The following is a 21,028-nucleotide window of genomic DNA, read 5'->3' on the forward strand; positions in this document are numbered from 1 at the left end:
AGTTTGAGTGTATCTGGTTTGATGCGGAGGTCCTTGATCCACTTGGACTCAAGCTTTGTACAGAGTGATGAGCATGGATCGATCTACATTCTTCTACATGTTGACCTTCAGTTGAACCAGCACCATTTGCTGAAAATGCTATCTTTTTTCCATTTGATGGTTTTAGCTCCTTTGTCAAAAAATCAAGTGACCATAGGTGTGTGGGTTCATTTCTGGGTCTTCAATTCTATTCCATTGGTCTATCTGTCTGTCTCTGTACCAATACCATGCAGTTTTTATCACTATTGCTCTGTAATACTGCTTGAGTTCAGGGATAGTGATTCCCCCTGAAGTCCTTTTTATTGTTGAGGATAGTTTTAGCTATCCTGGGTTTTTGTTATTCCAGATGAATTTGCAAATTGTTCTGTCTAACTCTTTGAAGAATTGGATTGCATTGAATGTGTAGATCACTTTTGGTAAAATGGCCATTTTTACTATATTAATCCTGCCAGTCTTCAATACTTTTTATAATTATATTTTTAGAAATACTCATCTCATTGAAAGCATCTTCTAAATCTGTATACAGTTGTGTAAAAAATAATGATACCTGTTCACATAGTTGGTTCATTTAAAATAATTTTAAAGCATCCTCTGTGGGTACTTGCATACATGCTCATGAATATGAGAATTATTTGTGTCGGAAGGGCTGGCTTATGAATTCCGTTTGTTATTGTGACATTGATTTAATAACTTCTGAACCATACTTTGTTAAGTGATGTTTCTCCAGCACAGGACACCAAGACCAGGTCCTACTCGTGGAAGAAGTAGTTAGGAATTTCAAAATCTAAGTGAGATGTCATAATTTGACCAAAATTGCAGTGGAACAAGACATTGAAAAATGATCCATTTCCAAGTATATTTAAATATAATAAATTTCTTGAACTGTTTCCACCACTACCATTTAATATTTGCCATTGAACGAAATATTTCTTGTTTTTAAAAATCATAATAGTTCTGTGGTAATAAAGGTGTGAAATTAGGCTCCTTTTCTTTAATAGTACACAATAGCTGAATGTTTATTTGGACAGAAATATCTGAATTGATAACCAAGAGTTCTTGCTTTATATTTTAAGGACAAAATGAAACAAAATATGATGATTTAAGTTATGCTTATTTACAAATTTAAATAAACTAAATTATTTTCCACCTGATTTGTTACATGTAGGACTTCTTTGATGCTGCAAGAAACAACCAGTCTTTGTTCTCAAAAGTAAATGAAGAAAAAGTCGTTTTTTTCTTACATTTATTAGGAATAGATACAAATGGACATGCTCATCGACCATCATCAAGGTAATTTGAATTTGGTGTTCTCTTTGATCTTGTTTAAGATTGGTATAGTTTGGGATTTTCTTTGTAATTATGACAACAGAACCAGTACTTTATGAAAGTGCTATCCTCCGTGGTGTTTTCAGTTATACGATGTATAGTTCAAGAACCCACATTTTAGGAGTGTTTCCAGTAAATCTCAAAGCACAAACATTTTATGGTATGGATTTTATAACAGATGGAATGTCTTTGGGTGTTTATTTAACAGCATTGTATCCAGCAAACAGTTGCATAAAGTGTTTATTACTTCTTTAGTGGTCGTCTCAGTTTTGCAGACCATAAGAAAGAAGAAGTCATCTTAACTTTTATTCTTTATTTTGAGTTGTTTTTCTATTAACTCTAATGTCTACTATTTAATAACCAGCATGAATATCTCATATTCCCCTAGTTTAACATGATGCAGTGTTTTCATTAGTGGGATATATTCATATTAAACTGACTTGGTGTAACTATATGAGAAGCTTGATTATAATTTGTTCTCAACAGTGTAGTAGATATAAATCACAAGTACTTTCTAGTATGGAAAAATTCTGTATTGTAAATAATGATACTTCCCTATTAAGGTCACCAGAACAGTATAGTTTATCAGGTGCATAAAATCGAAAGTCTTTATTATCTTATTTAGAATTTTATAAGTGTTCACTGTAATATATTTACTAATCAGTACTTTCCTTTTAACATATCTATGAAAACTATTTCAGTTTTTTAAAATTTTTAAACAAAAAATTAGTCTTATGAGAGGCTCTGACTTAAAGTAGTAAAGATTAAATCTGAAAGTATTTCTTCAGTTTTTGACTTTAAATGTAATGAATCTGAGTTGAATAAATTTGATTTCTGTAAATTAATTTAATTTATTGTTCTTTCTATTTTTTTGTAAACAGGGAATATAAGGACAATATTAAAAAAGTTGATGATGGAGTGAAGGAAATTGTATCAATATTCAAGCATTTTTATGGAGATGATGGGAAAACAGCATTTATTTTTACCTCTGACCATGGAATGACAGACTGGGGTTAGTCTGTCTTTCATTACTACTTTAATGAAAGTAGTGGCAGATGTAGCTTCCAAGTATTATGTTCAGAAAATCAGCTGTCAGCACATGATTGCATGTTTAAAATGTCTGACCTTCCTGATTGTGAGATGAACATAATCTCATTTACAAATGAGGAAGTAGAACAGAAATTGTACCTGGAATTTACAGGCAAAGAGAGTGATGCTACTTAGGGTGTATATATGTCTGAGGGCTGCCTTGGACAGCACAACTCCGTGCTCCCTGGGAGGTTCCCAATGGAGTTTGTGCTTAGAGAATGATGGGACATCAAGATGAGGTTTGACCTCTTGCATCGTAAGATGAAATTCAAGTGAGCTGGAGTCCATCTTAGAAAGGACTGCTTTTAGCTGTCCCATTTACAGAGAGGCTGGAACAAGGATTCTGTGTCAGTCACTTGTGCATATCTGTGACTAAAATACATGAGAGCAACTTAAGAAGAAATTCTTCCTTTAGCTCACTGTTTTAGAGGATTTGTTGTGGTTGGTGGCTTGGACAGAACTCGTGTTGCTGGGTATTTGGCAGAGAAGATTTTTTTTTACCTTGTAGCAGATAGAAGCAAAGATAGAGAAATAGGGATGGGGACAGGTTCCTACCCTCAAAGGCATACCTCTGGTGACTAATTACTCTAGCTGGCAATACCATAATGTTTCTACAGCCTCCCAAAGTCTCAGCACCAGCTGGTCACCAGGTATTTAATATGTGAACCTGTGGGGAACATTTTATTTTCATTCCATCGTGAATCTTGCTGTCCTGTTCATACCACTGATCCCAACTGGGAGATGATTCCCCTGAATAATTTTTCCCTACTCTTTCTGCCTCTGTCTGCCCTGGCTCTTTCTGGGATTTACAAGTGATATAGATGTCCCCCTAATGGCTGAGCATTCAATAGCCACCTGTTTGCATTGCTTGAGCAGTCATGTGTCACTGCAGTTACTGCTGCTCAGTGTAAGAAGCGCTTTCTTTGGCTAGAGCTGACAAAAGCAGTAATGCATAGATAACAGCATTGTTATTGAGAAGACAACTGAGAGGTCATTATATCCATTTAGCAAAAGAGTCACCATGTCTGGGCCATTGGCTTTCCCAGCCTATACAGAGATGGATTCTTACACCAAAGCATTTAGAGGTTATTTTGCCATCGTCAGTGATTGTATGCTCAGTCTTATGACTCGATGTCTTCGCTGTAGGTTCCCATGGGGCTGGTCATCCTTCAGAGACTTTAACTCCTTTCGTTACTTGGGGAGCTGGAATCAAATTTCCTCAAAACGTATCAGCTCAGCAATATGAGGATGAGTTTTTAAAAGGTACAAACATTTGTTTTTATTGTCATAAATGCCTATGTATCTAGCATTTAGAATAATACTAGAAGTAAACTAAGTGGACTTTTCAATTAGTTTCTTTCTCAAATCACTTCGGATTGTTTTAAATCTCTTAACGTGTGGTGTTATTTTTGTCACTGTTATATGCAGATTCTCCAAATCAAGGAGTTGGTTAGCTTTCTCTCTCTCTCCCCTCCGCTCTTCCCAGAACCATGTGTTGAACATATCCCTGTATACCACTGACAGCAAATATTTTGGTCTTCCTAAATGTCTAAGAATTGGAAATTTTTAATCTCATTTTTATTAAATTATATTAAAGAATTTGAGTATCAGTAAATAAGAATAAAATAAATAATGCACAGTTTCTTAGAGGTAATTTATTAAATTGATTACAATTTTCCAACTTAAGCCTCCCCAAAACAGCATTCTGTTAATCATGAGATTGCAGTATCTAAAAGTGTCTGTCCCTTATATGAAAAGCTAGATATAATGCCAAGTTATTTCTGTTTGGACAGAATGGCGTGTCTTCATGTAAGCATGGTGCATTTTCTGTTATGCTGTTTATGTATTGTTAGTGCTGGCAGAGAATACCAGCCAGGCCATAGGCCTACAGAGGAAGTATTTGACAGAAAGGCAGAATACAGCGATAGTACGCTGTTAGGATTCCTCCAGACTTATTTAAGCACAAATGACAAACCTAAACAGTTCTTTTTTGATGTTTTTAAATGTACTATGCTCTCTTTGGGATAGTTGTTTCCATAGATCTTAGTAATAGCATAGGGGTGTCCAGCTCATGGTTCCCGTGTAGCCTAGGATTGTTACAAATGCTCAACCCCAAATCACAAACTAACTGGACTATGTTTAAAACATAGTATTTGTTTGTTTGTTTGGGTTTTTGAAGCTCAATTGAGCCATTTTTGGTCATGAGCTTTGAAGAGGATGACATTGTATCCCAGTGGCCTGTAAAGCAGATGTGTGTTTACACTGTTCATGCCATGGAAGCTCTTGCCTAGTAGAGTAAAGCTATTATAAACAGTTATTTGTTATGAGTAAGTGCTCTCTTAGTTACGTCAATTGATGTGGTGTGTATCATGAGCAAAAGCAGTGTGGGACGGACTGTAACGTAAGATCCGATACCCTGAATCTAATAGAAGGTAGAAAATATGCTTGAACTACAGACACAGAAAAGAACTTTCTGAGCAAGCATCCAGTAATGGAAGTATTAAGACCAACAACTGATAAATGGGACCACATGAAAATAAAAACGTCTGTACAGTAAAGGCCGCCATCATTTGGACAGAGAAGCAGCCTACAGAATGGGGAAAATTCTTTACCAGATATATATCTGACAGGAAGCTAGTAACTAGATCTCAAAAACTAAACACAGAAAGTTCTCAAAAGATGAAATACAAATGACTGAGAAATTATTTTTTTAATATTCAAATCTTTAGCCATAAGGGAAATGCAAATCTAAATTACTTTGAGAAGACAATCTTAGCTTAGTCAGAAGCTCCAAAGCACAAATGATAACAAAAGCTGGTGGGGATATGGGGAAAGGGAAGGCTCGCGGCTACAGTTATTCACTTACGCAGAACGTGGCTTATGTTTCTTATTCACTTATGCAGAATGTGGCTTATGTTTCTTATTCACTGCTGGAGCACAAACAGCTCTGGAAATCAGGGTGAGGTTTCTCAAAAAGCTAGAAAGAGTGCCCCGTGAAGGGGTTTTAATAGCAATTTCACATACTGTTTTTAAAATGTATGAATGATCTAGGAGCCTCACAGCTAGACTTTTAACTATTTTGCCAACAACTGTCCACCCAGTGAAAAGGTGGGTGGGCGGGCAGGCTGTTGGCTGCTGTGCTGTGTGTCACCTCAGCAGCTGGTCAGCTGTGGTGAGTAGAGCAGCTGGTCGGCTGTGGTGAGTAGAGCAGCTGGTCAGCTGTGGTGAGTAGAGCAGCTGGTCGGCTGTGGTGAGTAGAGCAGCTGGTCGGCTGTGGTGAGTAGAGCAGCTGGTCGGCTGTGGTGAGTAGCCGCCTTGCTGTCAGTTATCATTAGGCTAGTACTCCCCTTTTTGCTTCCTTGGATGTTGGGGCATTATGTCTCCTGAACATGTTAAAGGTTTAATAAAGCATAGAAAATACTAAAGATTTACTTTTATTCCCCTGCTATTTTAACATTTCTCTTTTTTTATATTGGTTGAGAAAGAGGTTTCCAATACTTATGCTTTACATGGAGTGTTCAGCACTCCTGAAAATAAGACAGTTTGTTCTCGTTAAAAATCTTAACATCATATTTATGTCTCTGTCATTCAGAATGGAGATTGGAAAATTGGAAGAGGCAAGATATCAATCAGGTATCATTTCAAATTTAATTATGTTATTTTCTATAAGAAATTTAGAGAAAAATTGGCAGTAATAATAATTGTAGTAGTGGCAATAATTTCTAACATTCCTGTTATGGAGACTACTTTCAGTGCTGGTGCTTTGGCCTGACTAATCTTGTGTCAAACAAACAACAACAACAACAAAAACCATGTGGGTTGTTGAGATGCCTAAGTGAGTAAAGTGCTTGTCACATGAGCTTGACTGAGTTCAATCCCCCAGAATCCCAGTGTGCAGACATGAACTGACTAGCATGCTGTCCTCTGATCTCCACATGTATGCTCCCCTCCCGTCCTCCATCCTACACACAATAAGGAATCAACAGTTTTTAAACTGTCACTTTAAACTGAAGCCTCTTTCCAGGGGCCTCAGGCATGCAAGACGTCTTACTGTGAAAAAAGACCCGAATACAAATTCATAGCACCCAGTAAAGTCTCTGCATGGCTTCGTGCTCCTGTACGCTTAGTGTTGGGAGGTGAAGACCACTAAACCTAGGGGCTTGGTGCACTGTTAGCCTGTATGCAGACTGTCTCCAGTTAAGTGAGTGAGCCTGTCTCAAACAGAAGATGCAGAGCAATAGAAGCAGATACCCCCGGATCCTCCTCTGACTTCGTCTGTTCTATACATGCATGCATTCTTCCAAATATGTGTGTACACCACATCTTCACCTGAGAGGCTTCTTCCAGGTACTAGTCAGTTGTTCTGTAAGTCTAAACTTCCATACTTAGTACATTTCTTCGATTTCCTGTAATGATTGCATTGCTTACGTTAAGCAGAGGTGCATTAAAGTTCCCCTTAGGTGTTTCCTGGATCTCATTTACTGTTTTTTCTCTTGTTAACAGATACTTCAGTTTTTACTGTATTTTAACCTTATGAACAGCAAGTGTGACAAGAGTTTATATTACTTATCTACAGATCTTTTGTTAAGAGGAGAGTGTGTGTGTAACTTAAGAAAGCTACACTGGGCAGTGGTGACTCAGTGCTTGGGAGGCTGATCTCTTTGAATTTGAGGCTAGCCTGGTCTACAGAGCTAATTCCAGAACAGTCAAAGCTACACAAATAAAACCCGTCTTAAAGGAAACAGAGCTAGACAATGTTACGTGTAAATGCAAAGTGCAGGGTTAAAGCTGGTTAAGTAGGATACTTCTTCACTGTTTGTAGAAGGGTCACCATCACTGGAATGTATTATGAAAGTGGCAGGTAGCTTGTCTTCTAGGTCACACACAAGGTGACATTTTTATTAAGGATGGTAAACCACAGTTTAAGGATTCAGTTTCTTATCAATCCTTTGTAAAGCTGTTTCTAGGAGCATAATAAAAATAGGTTTTTATTTCCTCTTAGCATTAATGCATGATATTGAGGAAAATGAATATATATAAACTTAAAATATTAAATTCACTAATTTATAAATAAAAAAACAGTCTTAAGGAATAGAAATGATTTGAAGAGTATCATACGAAAACATTTTTTTATTTATACCAAAAGTAGATCTTAGTCAAAAACTGAATGTAAAGTTTGTTTTCTTACGTTCCAATCTATTGGGTAATATTTGACCTGGATGCTTCTGCTGTAGAGGAGAAAGCTGGCATTGTCAAAGCATTGTATAAGCAAATGCGGAACTAGAACTGTAAATACTGTAGGAGAGGCCCATAGGCCTGAGAGCATGGGATGTATATATCTGGTAAACTCTGCTTAGCAAAGGTTCCTAGAAGGTTCAGGGTTGAGCTGAGATTAAAGAATAAGCAAGAGTAATAAGGCCAGGTCAGTACAGAGCTTTTCTGGGAAAGGAGCAGCATGAGCACAGGGCTTGACATAGAAGACACTTCATGTGCTGAAGGGTGGTAGAAGTGGCTTGTAATCAGATCACAGGGACCATAGGATGTCAGCCAGAAACAATTAGGGACTGGTTTGTTAGGCCATGATGACTCTTGGGGACTTAATTCCAAAAGCTTGAGGAAGCTCTTGAATGTGTGGTGTGTGTGTGTGTGTGTGTGTGTGTGTGTGTGTGTGTGTGTGTGTGTTTGTGTGTATCTCTGTGTGTCTCTTCTATGTGTTTGTGTGTGTCTGTGTCTGTATGTATCTTTGTGGCTGTGTGTGTCTCTGTCCCTCTGTCCCTCTGTGCCTTCTCTCCTTCTCTCTCTCTTTCTCTCTCTCTCTCTTTTTCTCTCTCTCTGTGTGTGTGTGTGTGTGTGTGTGTGTGTGTGTGTGTGCACATGTGTGTGCATGTATAAGAATTCTCAGGTTTTAGGATGAATAGATGAGATGAGTGGGAGAGACAAAATGTAAGGAAGCCTTTAAATAGCATTGGTTTTCTGGGACTGGCATGAATCTGACACCTTACAAACTACATTAAGTGAGGAACAGAGAGGTACTTTAAAAAGAGCACCAATGAAACAAAGGGAACTCAAAGTAGGCACTAATGGGGCCAAGAAGAGACTTTATCCCAGGGTCACTGAGAGAGAGGCCTGGTAAGAGCATCAGTTGTAACTGCCCTTCACTGCAGGTTATTATGTGCTAGGTACACTGTAAGTTTATCTCATTTAATTCTGCTGTCACTTCCTAAGGGAGAGACATATTTACCTGATGGGAAGTCTAAAACCATGCTGAGGTTTTCAGTGCTAGCAAGCGAGGATTTGAAGCTGTCTCATCCAACTTCTAAGTATTTTACTACTTGGCAGATTTTGAGGACTAATATAAATACAGCCAATTAAATTTAGAAATATTGAGGTTGTTAGTTCCCTGTAGAGATTAGTCTCTGAATGATAATAGGTCAAAGTGGATTGCAGTAGCTGAGGCATGGGCAGTGAGACAAAGAATAACGACAGAACATGAACAGCTCTCTGCGGCGAAGGTGGAGTTGAAAATGGAATACCCATGGTGCCATTGGGCAGTCTTCTCCACTGCTTGGCCAGACTTCCTTCCGATGGGCTTTCTTTAGTGCTTGTGCACATGTCTCCAGATAAAATGGACCCTCCCCCCCATTTCTTTTATAGCCATCAAAGTCTTCTTTTACACAATACTGGAAACTTTATACAGAACTGTCCGATTCTAATAGGGTAAATGATTCTTGTTCGACTTTGTTTTGTATTGATGACCTTTAATAGTCTTTCTTCAAAGTTCATGAATTTCCAACATCTGGCATTTAGAGACACTGCTATATAATAATGTATATTATTGCTTATAATAAATATAGTGATAGTCTGTAGTTGTATGAGAGGATGCAATTTGCTGGTTTATCCATGTAGACTTACTAGAATTGAACTCTTCCATTTCTAGGCTGATATTGCACCACTGATGGCATCCCTTATTGGAGTCCCCTTTCCTCTTAATTCGGTGGTAAGGAATAACACTTATTACAATTGTTCCATATAAAAATAAAATTTATCTTTCATGTGCCTCTGTATAATCTGTACTTTTAAAACTGTATTCCTTCTACATATCTATATCTAATACCTCATAATTGAATATATGTTATATAACATGGAAGAAAGCTTACCTTTAAGTGTTTCACCTCAGGACTTTTTTCTTTTTTAAAAAAAGATTTGTTTTATAATGTATACAGCATTCTGCCTGAATATATGCCTATGGGCCTGAAGAGGGCACCAGATCTCACAGATGGTTGTGAGCCACCATGTGGTTTTGGGAATTGAACTTGGGACCTCTGGAAGAGCAGACAGTGCTCTTAACCTCTAAACCATCTCTCCAGCCTTCAAATGTTTTATTTCTTTTAAAAATATATGATTTTTTCTATTCTAGTAGCAAGTGATACACACACACACACACACACACACACACACACACACACACACACACACACACATATATATATGTAAATACATATATGAACGTGTATAACATTTGATTATAAGCAACAGAAACTGAATCCATTTAAAGGAGAAATTTTTGAAAGGATTTGAAGGTTTGCCAGATCACATAGATGCTTGAAAATCATGTTTGGAAATCAGTAGGAACCACGAGGTCCCTGCACAGCTGTGATGCTCAAGGCTCCAGCCTTAGGGTAGGACAAAGTTATACTTGTAGCTGCTGCGTTCTGACTCTCAAGAACCAAATCCAGATCGTCTGCCTTAGGTGTCTGTCTGCCCTTCCATAGAGGAGGATAGGACCTGAGACTACAGTTCCATCATGCTTTATCCAGAGTGGAAGACCCTCAGCAGGAAGCAGTAGTGCTCTAGGAGTGGGTCCGAGCAGGGCGCTGGAGCAGGGCGCTGGTGGCGCATGCCTTGAATCCCAGTGCTCTAGAGGTAGAGGCAAGCAGATCTCTGATAGTTCGAGGCCACTCTGGCCTACCAAGTGAGTTCCAGGACAGCTAGAGCTGTAACACAGAGAAGCCTTGTCTTGAAGAATCACCAACAACAACAAAAAAAGGGGGGTGGGGCTCAAATGGTGAAAGCTACAACCAGCCATACTTTCTAGGCAAATTTATGTTAAAATTAGAATATAATTCAGAACTTTAATAAGATCTTGACTGCCATAAGTGTGTATGTTAATTTTATTCTTAAACTGAATTGAATATCTTTGTCTTACATGTATCTTATTTATGTCCTTTTGTCTTAAAAAAGTATTATAGCAGTGGCCATTACAGTGATTATTCTTTGTGTATAGCACATTTAGTTCACTGAACATATAACAGTCTGACTAACATAGTTCTATTAGTCAGTTTTCTATCACTAGAACAAATTTACTAGTTATCAACTTATGAAGAAACAAAATAAGAACAAACAACAACAAAATGTGTTTATTTTTGGCTCACCAGTAGTAAAGGTTTCAGTCTGTGTTGACACATGGTGGCAGGAGTGTGTAGCTAACTAAAACCAAAATGGCTTGCCTTGTGACAGAGAAATCAAAGGACCAAGATGCTCTAGTCTTTTTTTTTTTTTTTTTAAGATTTATTTCTTATGTAAGTACATTGTAGCTGTCTTCAGACACACCAGAAGAGGGCATCAGATCTCATTACAGATGGTTGTGAGCCACCATGTGGTTGCTGGGATTTGAACTCAGGACCTCTGGAAGAGCAGTCAGTGCTCTTAACCAGTGAGCCATCTCTCCAGCCCTGCCCTAGTCTTATAATAGGGTGTGTCCGTAGGGACCCAAATGACCACCCCCAAAGTTTCTGTCATTTCTTATTAGGTCTTACCTCCTCACTCTTCTATCACCTTTCAATAGCACCAGGCTGGGAACCAAGTCTTTACTCATGTGGTCATTCAGAACATTAGGGTACAAGCCACAGCAGTAATCTGCCAGTGTTCAATTATAAATGACTTTAATTCATCTCATTTGTTTATTTACTTCATTATTTCTGCTTTATTTCCATTTAATCCAGTAATTTATTTTACTTCTGTTTTTTTATTTGAATTTGTGTGCGAGCACGTGTGTGTGTTTGTGTGTGTGGGTGTGTGTGCGCGCACGCGTGTGTGTGCCACATGTGTGTACCTGTTCAGGCATTTGTAAGCTACCCAATGGGGATTCTGGATCCTGAACCTTTGTCCTCTGGAAGAGTAACAGACTTTCTTAACCACTGAGCAGTAAGCACTCATTTTTTAAATGTTATAGATGTGTAGCTTAGTGCTGGCACGTGTGTCTGTGTACCATATGAATTCCTGGCGTTCTAAGAAACCAGAAGAGGATGTCAGAGCCCCTAGAACTAGAGTTTAAACATGGCCCTAAGCCACCCAGTGAGTGCTGGGAATTGAACTGAGGAATTCTGGAAGAGCAGCCAATGCCCTTAATTTCTGAGTTCTTTCTAGCTCTTTGTTTTGTCTGTTGAAACAGACTTTTACTCTGTAGCTCAGGCCGGCCAGGAATTAACATCCTCACCTTGGCCTCCAAAGTACGAGGTTTATGGGATGGTGCTTGTTTTACAATCAGAACACTACAGTTTTTATTAATACTTGTTATGGTTTGTTTTTTAGGGAATACTTCCTGTGGGTTATCTTAACAACACTGGTCTCTTCAAAGCAGAGAGCATGTTTACCAATGCAGTGCAGATTCTCGAACAGTTCAAGGTGAAAATAAAAATAAATGAACTGTACTATAATTTTTAAATGTTAAATAAAATACTTGATATTATATTTTAATGAAGTTTCCTATAACTTACTATTGTGAGATTTGAATATTTATTTAGTGTTATAAAGTTTTTATTCCTGAAATACAGGCTTCATGGGTTAGAGTGCATAGAATTGCCTTTGTATAGTATCACTTACTTTAAGATTGCCATGTATGCGTACAAACACTACAAGCAAATCCTTATTGGCTTGTGGAATGTGCCCAAAAGAAGTAGATGAGAGAACACAGTGTTACAGGCATGATTCTCTGACTGAAACTTTGCTTCTCTTTATTTTCAAAGAGTTAAGGAAGGTTTGTTGTAATTACATTATAGTGTGCTATTTTTGCAAAATTGATGTCATTAATTTTCAGCTTACTGAGATAGTAAAATGTTATTTAATTTTTCTTTAAATATTTATAAAACAGTACAATATAATAACACAAAATTCCATTTATTTCAATAAAAGTTAATCATCCCCAAAGAGATGTTTTAATTGATATTAATATTTCAGAATGAAATTCATTATTTTTCTCATTTATAATAAGTATTTTCATGCTTGGTTCCCAGGTGAAAATGACTCAGAAAAAAGAAGCTACTTTACCATTTTTATTTACACCATTTAAGTAAGTCTTAAATATTTTTTATTAACTTGAAGGAAAAAACTTCAGTTGAGTTTGATGACAATGAGAGATTAATTTATGTATATACATTGTCATGTTTGTGTTTAGTAACGCGGTTGCCAAACCGATGTTCTCTTTTCTTTCTTTTGCTAATGAGCCAAACCTTGTATACTTGTGAGTGGCTGGAGGAGGAATGGACGTGTGGGTACTGTAGTGACCTGTATAGGAAGTTGGTCAACCTGGTTACTTCATCTTGCATATGAAGATGTCAGCTCCTCCGTTATATGCAGGAGCATGGATATCAGATCTAGATGGGTATTGAAGGAGGCCATCACTGTGAACATAGTGATAGAAACTGTTCAGTCTGTAAAGCTCTGGGAGAGTGTAGAGAATGACAGGGAAAGGCCAGGTATGGTATTTGGAGAAATATTGGTTCCCAAATATCAGAGCTGCTTGGATGGGAACCAGAATTCTTTGTGCCAGTCTCAGAGAAGATCTATTTTTCATGAGCAAGGAAAATGCAGATCTGAGTCCTCAACCTTGCCCAATCTGTGTGTGTGTGTGTGTGTGTGTGTGTGTGTGTGTGTGTGTGTGTGTGTGTGTGTGTGTGTGACTGGTCTGTGTGGGCTCAGCAGCTTTTCTCACAAGCTTCTTGGAGGTTTGTATTCAGAAAGATTTTACTTCTGATTAAAAAACGATTATAGGAGTTTTAGGAGTGATTTCGTTGGAATTGTCATCTTCAGCCGTAGCAGCTCATTGGAATTACTTTTGGCAAGTTGCATAGTACAGGTGTATTATATAAACTAGAAAAATTTGAATATTGTTATAGAATGCTTGTTTTGTGTGTACATGTACATATACATACATACTGTGTGTGTTTGTGTGTGTGTGTGTGTGTGTTTGTATGTCTTGAAGATTATTTTCATTTTGTTTTTTAAGGAGTTAATGCTATCTGCAAGTGAGCATTTTCAGAGTTGTGGTTCTGAAGGCAAAACTGGTTACTTTGTTTCAGAATAGTGAGCAATTGGTTAGGCTGGGCTTCCAGATGACACAAATTCAGCAATGGCAGTGAATATATATAGCAACATGTATGTATTAAGTGTTTTGTGTGTATATATACAGTGCTTGACATCTTTTTCAAGAAAGACATATTGACTGAACACTGTATTGGTTAGTTTTGATACCTTGAACACTATCTAGAATCAGCAGGGAAGAGATTCTTAATGAGGGATTAGTTAGATCAAGCTAACCGGTGGGCATTTCGTAGGCTATTAACTTGATTATTTAAATGGGGGTAAAAAACATCCACACCCTCTGAGGTGGCACCATTCCTTAGGCAAGAGATTCTGAGGGTTGGACCTACCTCTCTAGCAAGACTGGTCAAGAATAGAGTCTTCTTCAAGGACATGTGTATATTTTTTGCCTTCTTCCACTTGGCTTAGTGTCTAATACTGAGCGTTGCTTTGATCTCAACTCCTGCATGAATGTATCTGTATGTAAAGACATTGCTTGGTTTCATATTGGGGCTTGCCCCAACCAGGTCTTAGAGCAAAATGATAAGACCTGTTTCCAAACCTGTCTGGCTAAAAATCACTTACTTGAAACCTTCAGTGACACCAGAAAACCGTAAGATGATAAAATGCAAAACTGACTCTTCAGGATACATAATTCAAGGAATGGAACCTCAAGATGTTGAAAATTGTTACACTCATAAAAGTAACACTCCCTTTACAAAATGAATAATAGACAGGAGGTATCAAAAGAAGGAAAGGGGCTGGAGACATGGCTTAGTGGTTGAGAGAGATTATAGGTCTGCAGAGAACCTATATTGTGTCCCCAGGCCCCATATTAGGCAGCTTGCAACGCCTATACTCCACTTTCAGAACACCATGCACATTTTTCTGGCTCTCATGCAAACACACACACACACACACACACACACACACACACACACACACACAACACAATTAAGAAGTATTTTTAAAGAAAGAAAAAGAGGGTATTTAAGCGGGGAGTCCCAAACCGGCGGATCCCTGCCCGCAGCAGCTCTCTGCTCCCAAACCCCGTGGGAGAGAGAGCTCACCGCCTGGTCAGGTGGGCACTCCTGAGGCTGCAGAGCAGAAGAGACCACCAACACTGCCCACCCCTGCCCACATCCCTGGCCCAAGAGGAAACTGTATACGGCCTCTGGGTTCCCGTAGAGGAGGGCCCAGGAGCAGCAGGTCCGCTGCGTCTGAGACACCGCCAGAACCTGAAGGGACCGACCGGATAAACAGTTCTCTGCACCCAAATCCCATGGGAGGGAGAGCTAAACCTTCAGAGAGGCAGACACGCCTGGGAAACCAGAAGAGACTGCACTCTGCACACATCTCTGACGCCAGAGGAAAACACCAAATGCCATCTGGAACCCTGGTGCACGGAAGCTCCCGGAAAGGGTGGCGCAGATCTTCCTGGTTGCTGCGGCCGCGGAGAGCTCATAAGCAACACCCCACGAGCAAACTTGAGCCTCGGGACCACAGGTAAGACCAAGTTTTCTGCTGCAAGTGACCTGCCTGGTGAACTCAAGACACAGGTCCACAGGAACAGCTGAAGACCTGTAGAGAGGAAAAACAACACGCACGAAAGCAGAACACTCTGTCCCCATAACTGGCTGAAAGAAAACAGGAAAACAGGTCTACAGCACTCCTGACACACAGGCTTATAGGACAGTCTAGCCACTGACAGAAATAGCAGAACAAAGTAACACTAGAGATAATCTGATGGCGAGAGGCAAGCGCAGGAACCCAAGCAACAGAAACCAAGACTACATGGCATCATCGGAGCCCAATTCTCCCACCAAAGCAAACACGGAATATCCAAACACACCAGAAAAGCAAGATCTAGTTTCAAAATCATATTTGATCATGATGTTAGAGGACTTCAAGAAAGACATGAAGAACTCCCTTAGAGAAACACAGGAAAACATTAATAAACAAGTAGAAGCCTACAGAGAGGAATCGCAAAAATGCCTGAAAGAATTCCAGGAAAACATAAATAAACAAGTAGAAGGCCATAGAGAGGAGACACAAAAATCCCTGAAAGAATTCCAGGAAAACACAATCAAACAGTTGAAGGAATTAAAAATGGAAATAGAAGCAATCAAGAAAGAACACATGGAAACAACCCTGGATATAGAAAACCAAAAGAAGAGACAAGGAGCTGTAGATACAAGCTTCACCAACAGAATACAAGAGATGGAAGAGAGAACCTCAGGAGCAGAAGATTCCATAGAAATCATCGACTCAACTGTCAAAGATAATGTAAAGTGGAAAAAGCTACTGGTCCAAAACATACAGGAAATCCAGGACTCAATGAGAAGACCAAACCTAAGGATAATAGGTATAGAAGAGAGTGAAGACTCCCAAAGGACCAGTAAATATCTTCAACAAAATCATAGAAGAAAACTTCCCTAACCTAAAAAAAAAGAGATACCCATAGGCATACAAGAAGCCTACAGAACTCCAAATAGATTGGACCAGAAAAGAAACACCTCCCCACATAATAGTCAAAACACCAAACGCATCAAAATAAAAGAAAGAATATTAAAAGCAGTAAGGAAAAAAGGTCAAGTAACATATAAAGGCAGACCTATCAGAATTACACCAGACTTTTCGGCCAGAAACTATGAAAGCCAGAAGATCCTGGACAGATGGCATACAGACCCTAAGAGAACACAAATGCCAGCCCAGGTTACTGTATCCTGCAAAACTCTCAATTAACATAGATGGAGAAAGCAAGATATTCCATGACAAAACCAAATTTACACAATATCTTTCTACAAATCCAGCACTACAAAGGATAATAAATGGTAAAGCCCAACATAAGGAGGCAAGCTATACCCTAGAAGAAGCAAGAAACTAATCGTCTTGGCAACAAAAAAAGAGAAGAAAAGCACACAAACATAACCTCACATCCAAATATGAATATAACAGGAAGCAATAATCACTATTCCTTAATATCTCTCAACATCAATGGCCTCAACTCCCCAATAAAAAGACATAGATTAACAAACTGGATATGCAACGAGGACCCTGCATTCTGCTGCCTACAGGAAACACACCTCAGAGACAAAGACAGACACTACCTCAGAGGAAAGGCTGGGAAACAACTTTCCAAGCAAATGGTCAGAAGAAGCAAGCTGGAGTAGCCATTCTAATATCAAATAAAAATCAATTTTCAAACTAAAAATTCATCAAAAAAGATAAGGAAGGACACTTTATATTCATCAAAGGAAAAATTCACCAAGATGAACTCTCAATCCTAAATATCTATGCCCCAAATACAAGGGCACCTACATACGTAAAAGAAACCTTACTAAAGCTCAAAACACACATTGCACCTCACACAATAATAGTGGGAGATTTCAACACCCCACTCTCATCAATGGACAGATCATGGAAACAGAAATTAAACAGAGATTTAGACAGACTAAGAGAAGTCATGAGCCAAATGGACTTAACGGATATTTATAGAACGTTCTACCCTAAAGCAAAAAAGGATATACCTTCTTCTCAGCTCCTCATGGTACTTTCTCCAAAATTGACCATATAATTGGTCAAAAATGGGCCTCAACAGGTACAGAAAGATAGAAATAATCCCATGCGTGCTATCGGACCACCACGGCCTAAAGCTGGTCTTCAATAACAATAAGGGAAGAATGCCCACATATACGTGGAAATTGAACAATGCTCTACTCAATGATAACCTGGTCAAGGAAGAAATAAAGAAAGAAATTAAAAACTTTTTAGAATTTAATGAAAATGAAGGTACAACATACCCAAACTTATGGGACACAATGAAAGTTGTGCTAAGAGGAAAACTCATAGCGCTGAGTGCCTGCAGAAAGAAACAGGAAAGAGCATATTCAGCGGCTTGACAGCATACCTAAAATCTCTAGAACAAAAAGAAGCAAATACACCCAGGAGGAGTAGAAGGCAGGAAATAATCAAACTCAGAGCTGAAATCAACCAAGTAGAAACAAAAAGGACCATAGTAAGAATCAACAGAACCAAAAGTTGGTTCTTTGAGAAAATCAACAAGATAGATAAACCCTTAGCCAGACTAACGAGGACACAGAGAGTGTGTCCAAATTAACAAAATCAGAAATGAAAAGGAGACATAACTACAGATTCAGAGGAAATTTAAAAAATCATCAGATCTTACTATAAAAGCCTATATTCAACAAAACTTGAAAATCTGCAGGAAATGGACAATTTCCTAGACAGGTACCAGGTACCGAAGTTAAATCAGGAACAGATAAACCAGTTAAACAACCCCATAACTCCTAAGGAAATAGAAGCAGTCATTAAAGGTCTCCCAACCAAAAAGAGCCCAGGTCCAGACGGGTTTAGTGCAGAATTCTATCAGACCTTCATAGAAGACCTCATACCAATATTATCCAAACTATCCCACAAAATTGAAACAGATGGAGCACTACCGAATTCCTTCTGTGAAGCCACAATTACTCTTATACCTAAACCACACAAAGACCCAACAAAGAGAGAGAAACTTCAGACCAATTTCCTTATGAATATCAAACAAAAATACTCAAAAAATTCTGGCAAAACCGAATCTTAAGAGCACACAAAACAATCATCCACCATGATCAAGGGTTTCATCCCAGGCATGTAGGGATGGTTTAATATAATGGAAAACCATCAACGGATCCATTATATAAAACAAACTGAAAGAACAAAACCACATGATCATTTTCATTAGATGCTGAGAAAGCATTTGACAAAATTCTAACACCCCTTCATGATAAAAAAGTCCTGGAAAGAATAGGAATTCAAGGCCCATACTTAAACATAGTAAAAGCCATTTACAGCAAACCAGTTTGCTGGCAGCGAAACTGCTATTTGAAAATTCTTTCACCATACCTGAAGATATAGTGAATATTTATTCTTCTGAAATTTTGTAAAGTTTAGCTGGGCATGGGATGGAAGTGCAGGTTCACTGTGATACAGTTTGTGAAAGGTATTAATGTGAGAACTGATTTGGCTGTCCAGGAATTTCTGGATTTGGTGTTCTGTTCCGTTTGCCAGTGGGAAAAGTTTCTGTTGGGTTCAGACAGCTGTTCTGTGGACCTGGAGTTTCCCGTAAGTTTGGGTGCAGCAGAGGTGTGAGCTGCGGGCAGTCCGCGGTTGAACTCCCATGCCTCTTTCTTTAAAAATGTAACCCAATTGTCTGATGTGTGTGTGTGTGTGTGTGTGTGTGTGTGTGTCTGTAGATGAGTGTGTTTGCATGAGGCCAGAAGAGTATGATTCTGGTGGTATGGGACCTGGAAACATTTCAATCACACACACACACAGGCTGACATGGGTTTGACAACAATTAAAATTTTGACATTTAAAATTAATCTAAAAACAAGCCATAACAATGTGTAAAGAGTAAGCATAAACTGCGTGCTGAAGGCAGGTAATGTTATTCTGTGATAACCAAATGAAATATTTCAACAGACAAGCTGAAAAATGAAAGAACTCAGAAATTAAGGGCGTTAACTGCTCTCAGAGTCTCGGTTCAACATAGTGACAGAACATGTTTAAACTACAGTTCTGAGACTCTGACATCTGCAATTTCTTGAAAGCGCCAATGCACACCGAACTGCGTGCCAGCACTAGCTTGCATCCTCAACATTTAAAAATGAGTGCTTACTGCTCAGTGGTGAAAGATGTTACTCAGAGACAAGGTTCGGGATCCCAGAATCACAGGCAACACAAATGCTGGTGGAAAGCCACATGGCACACCTGACATGAAACAGAGTAAACAAATTACTGGATTAAATGAATGGCTGAGCATGTGAGCAAATCAAATGAGATGGTCAAATCCTCAGTGAACACTGGCAGGTACTGCTGTGGCACCATGTGAGACCTGAGCTGTGGAGTGATGAAATGAACCTAGCAAAATGACAGAGAACTGAGGCGGTCTGAACACCAATGCCTAAAGACAGGGCAGGGCTGGAGATGGCTCACTGGTTAGAGCACTGACATGTTGAAATAGAACTTGAGCAGAACAGACACCTGTTGAACAGTTGGCAGAATCGAGCTGGCACAGTCACGAGAGTTCGATTTCTGTTAATCAATGTTATGCAGATTAAATATGTTGCATGTGTGTGTGTGTGTGTGTGTGTGTGTGTGTGTGTTGAAGGCTGGTTTGGTTGAAAAATTCAGTGAGAACATGAAATTTATTTTTATGGGACACCCGAATGAAGGAAGAGGACTCCAGCAGGATGCTGCATCCGGGCAGCCTGGGAAGGTTCAGGATGTGGGACAGTTCCAGTGATGTGAAAAAGCAGTGGTGGTCTCAAAGTCTGAGTAAACGCAGAGACGGATGGTGTCAAATCTCGCTTGCAACACTGAAACTCGGCATCGAACGAACTTCCATCAGACTAATGCTCCCTTGAAACGGCAAATGAGATAAACTTACGGTGACCTTAACACATAACTGCAGTGGCGAACCACAACGATCTTACTCTCAGTGACCTGGGATAAAAGTCTTCTTAGCCCCATTAGTCTGCTGAGAGTTCCTTTGTTTCATTGATTTGTGACACACACACACACAGAAAGAGAAAGGAAGAAGGAACAGAGCTACATGCAATTACCTGAAAGACACACACACACCACAGCTGGCTGACAGGACCCCACCAGACTGATTCTGGATCATTTGAGCAGGGATTTGAACGACTGGTGCCTGGAGAATGCGTGCAGGCAGAAGGATCAGGAGACAGACGTGGGACAGTGGGATGTGACTCGGTCAGTTGTTTGTTGACCTGGAGTCAGGCCAAGCTGCCAGCACTGGTAGTCTCCCATAGCTGAGAATGTTGAGAATGTGCCACTGCAATGTGTGCTGATTTCTCTAAAATGTATGAAAAATAGTAAGTGTGTTCAATGTTAAGATTTAGCAACAACCAGTGAGGCTCAAAGTGACAATGTTTTAATTCAGGGATGGTGATGTCTGATCTGACTGCGGGAACCTGTGAGCTGGACATGCTGAGATGTGGGCTGAGGCATGAGCCGTTTAAAACGTCGAAGAACATTTTGGGTTTAACAGAATGAGATGAAGGTGTGATCCAGTGCCTCTAATGATTAAGACCAGAGCTGTCAGTGTTCAACAGTGTGGAAGAATGAAGATGACCTTGTTTCTCTGGTGTGAAAGGATCCGGTATGGTGGTTAACAGGCTGAAGGCTGAAA

General features: G+C 39.2%; 1 protein-coding gene across 1 annotated transcript in view; it reads left to right on the forward strand.

Annotated features, from left to right (window-relative positions):
• The window catches only part of Pign (phosphatidylinositol glycan anchor biosynthesis class N), a 148,862-nt gene that overhangs the window by 19,219 nt on the left and 108,615 nt on the right, over nt 1-21,028 (forward strand). The window contains exons 8-14 of the mRNA XM_032914828.1: nt 1,205-1,329; nt 2,247-2,377; nt 3,601-3,717; nt 6,047-6,087; nt 9,392-9,451; nt 12,046-12,138; nt 12,747-12,802. Of these exons, the coding sequence (XP_032770719.1) occupies nt 1,205-1,329; nt 2,247-2,377; nt 3,601-3,717; nt 6,047-6,087; nt 9,392-9,451; nt 12,046-12,138; nt 12,747-12,802 (623 nt within the window). The remainder of the gene's footprint in view (nt 1-1,204; nt 1,330-2,246; nt 2,378-3,600; nt 3,718-6,046; nt 6,088-9,391; nt 9,452-12,045; nt 12,139-12,746; nt 12,803-21,028) is intronic.

The sequence above is a fragment of the Rattus rattus genome, chromosome 10, assembly GCF_011064425.1.
Source record: "Rattus rattus isolate New Zealand chromosome 10, Rrattus_CSIRO_v1, whole genome shotgun sequence".
NCBI lineage: Eukaryota > Metazoa > Chordata > Mammalia > Rodentia > Muridae > Rattus > Rattus rattus.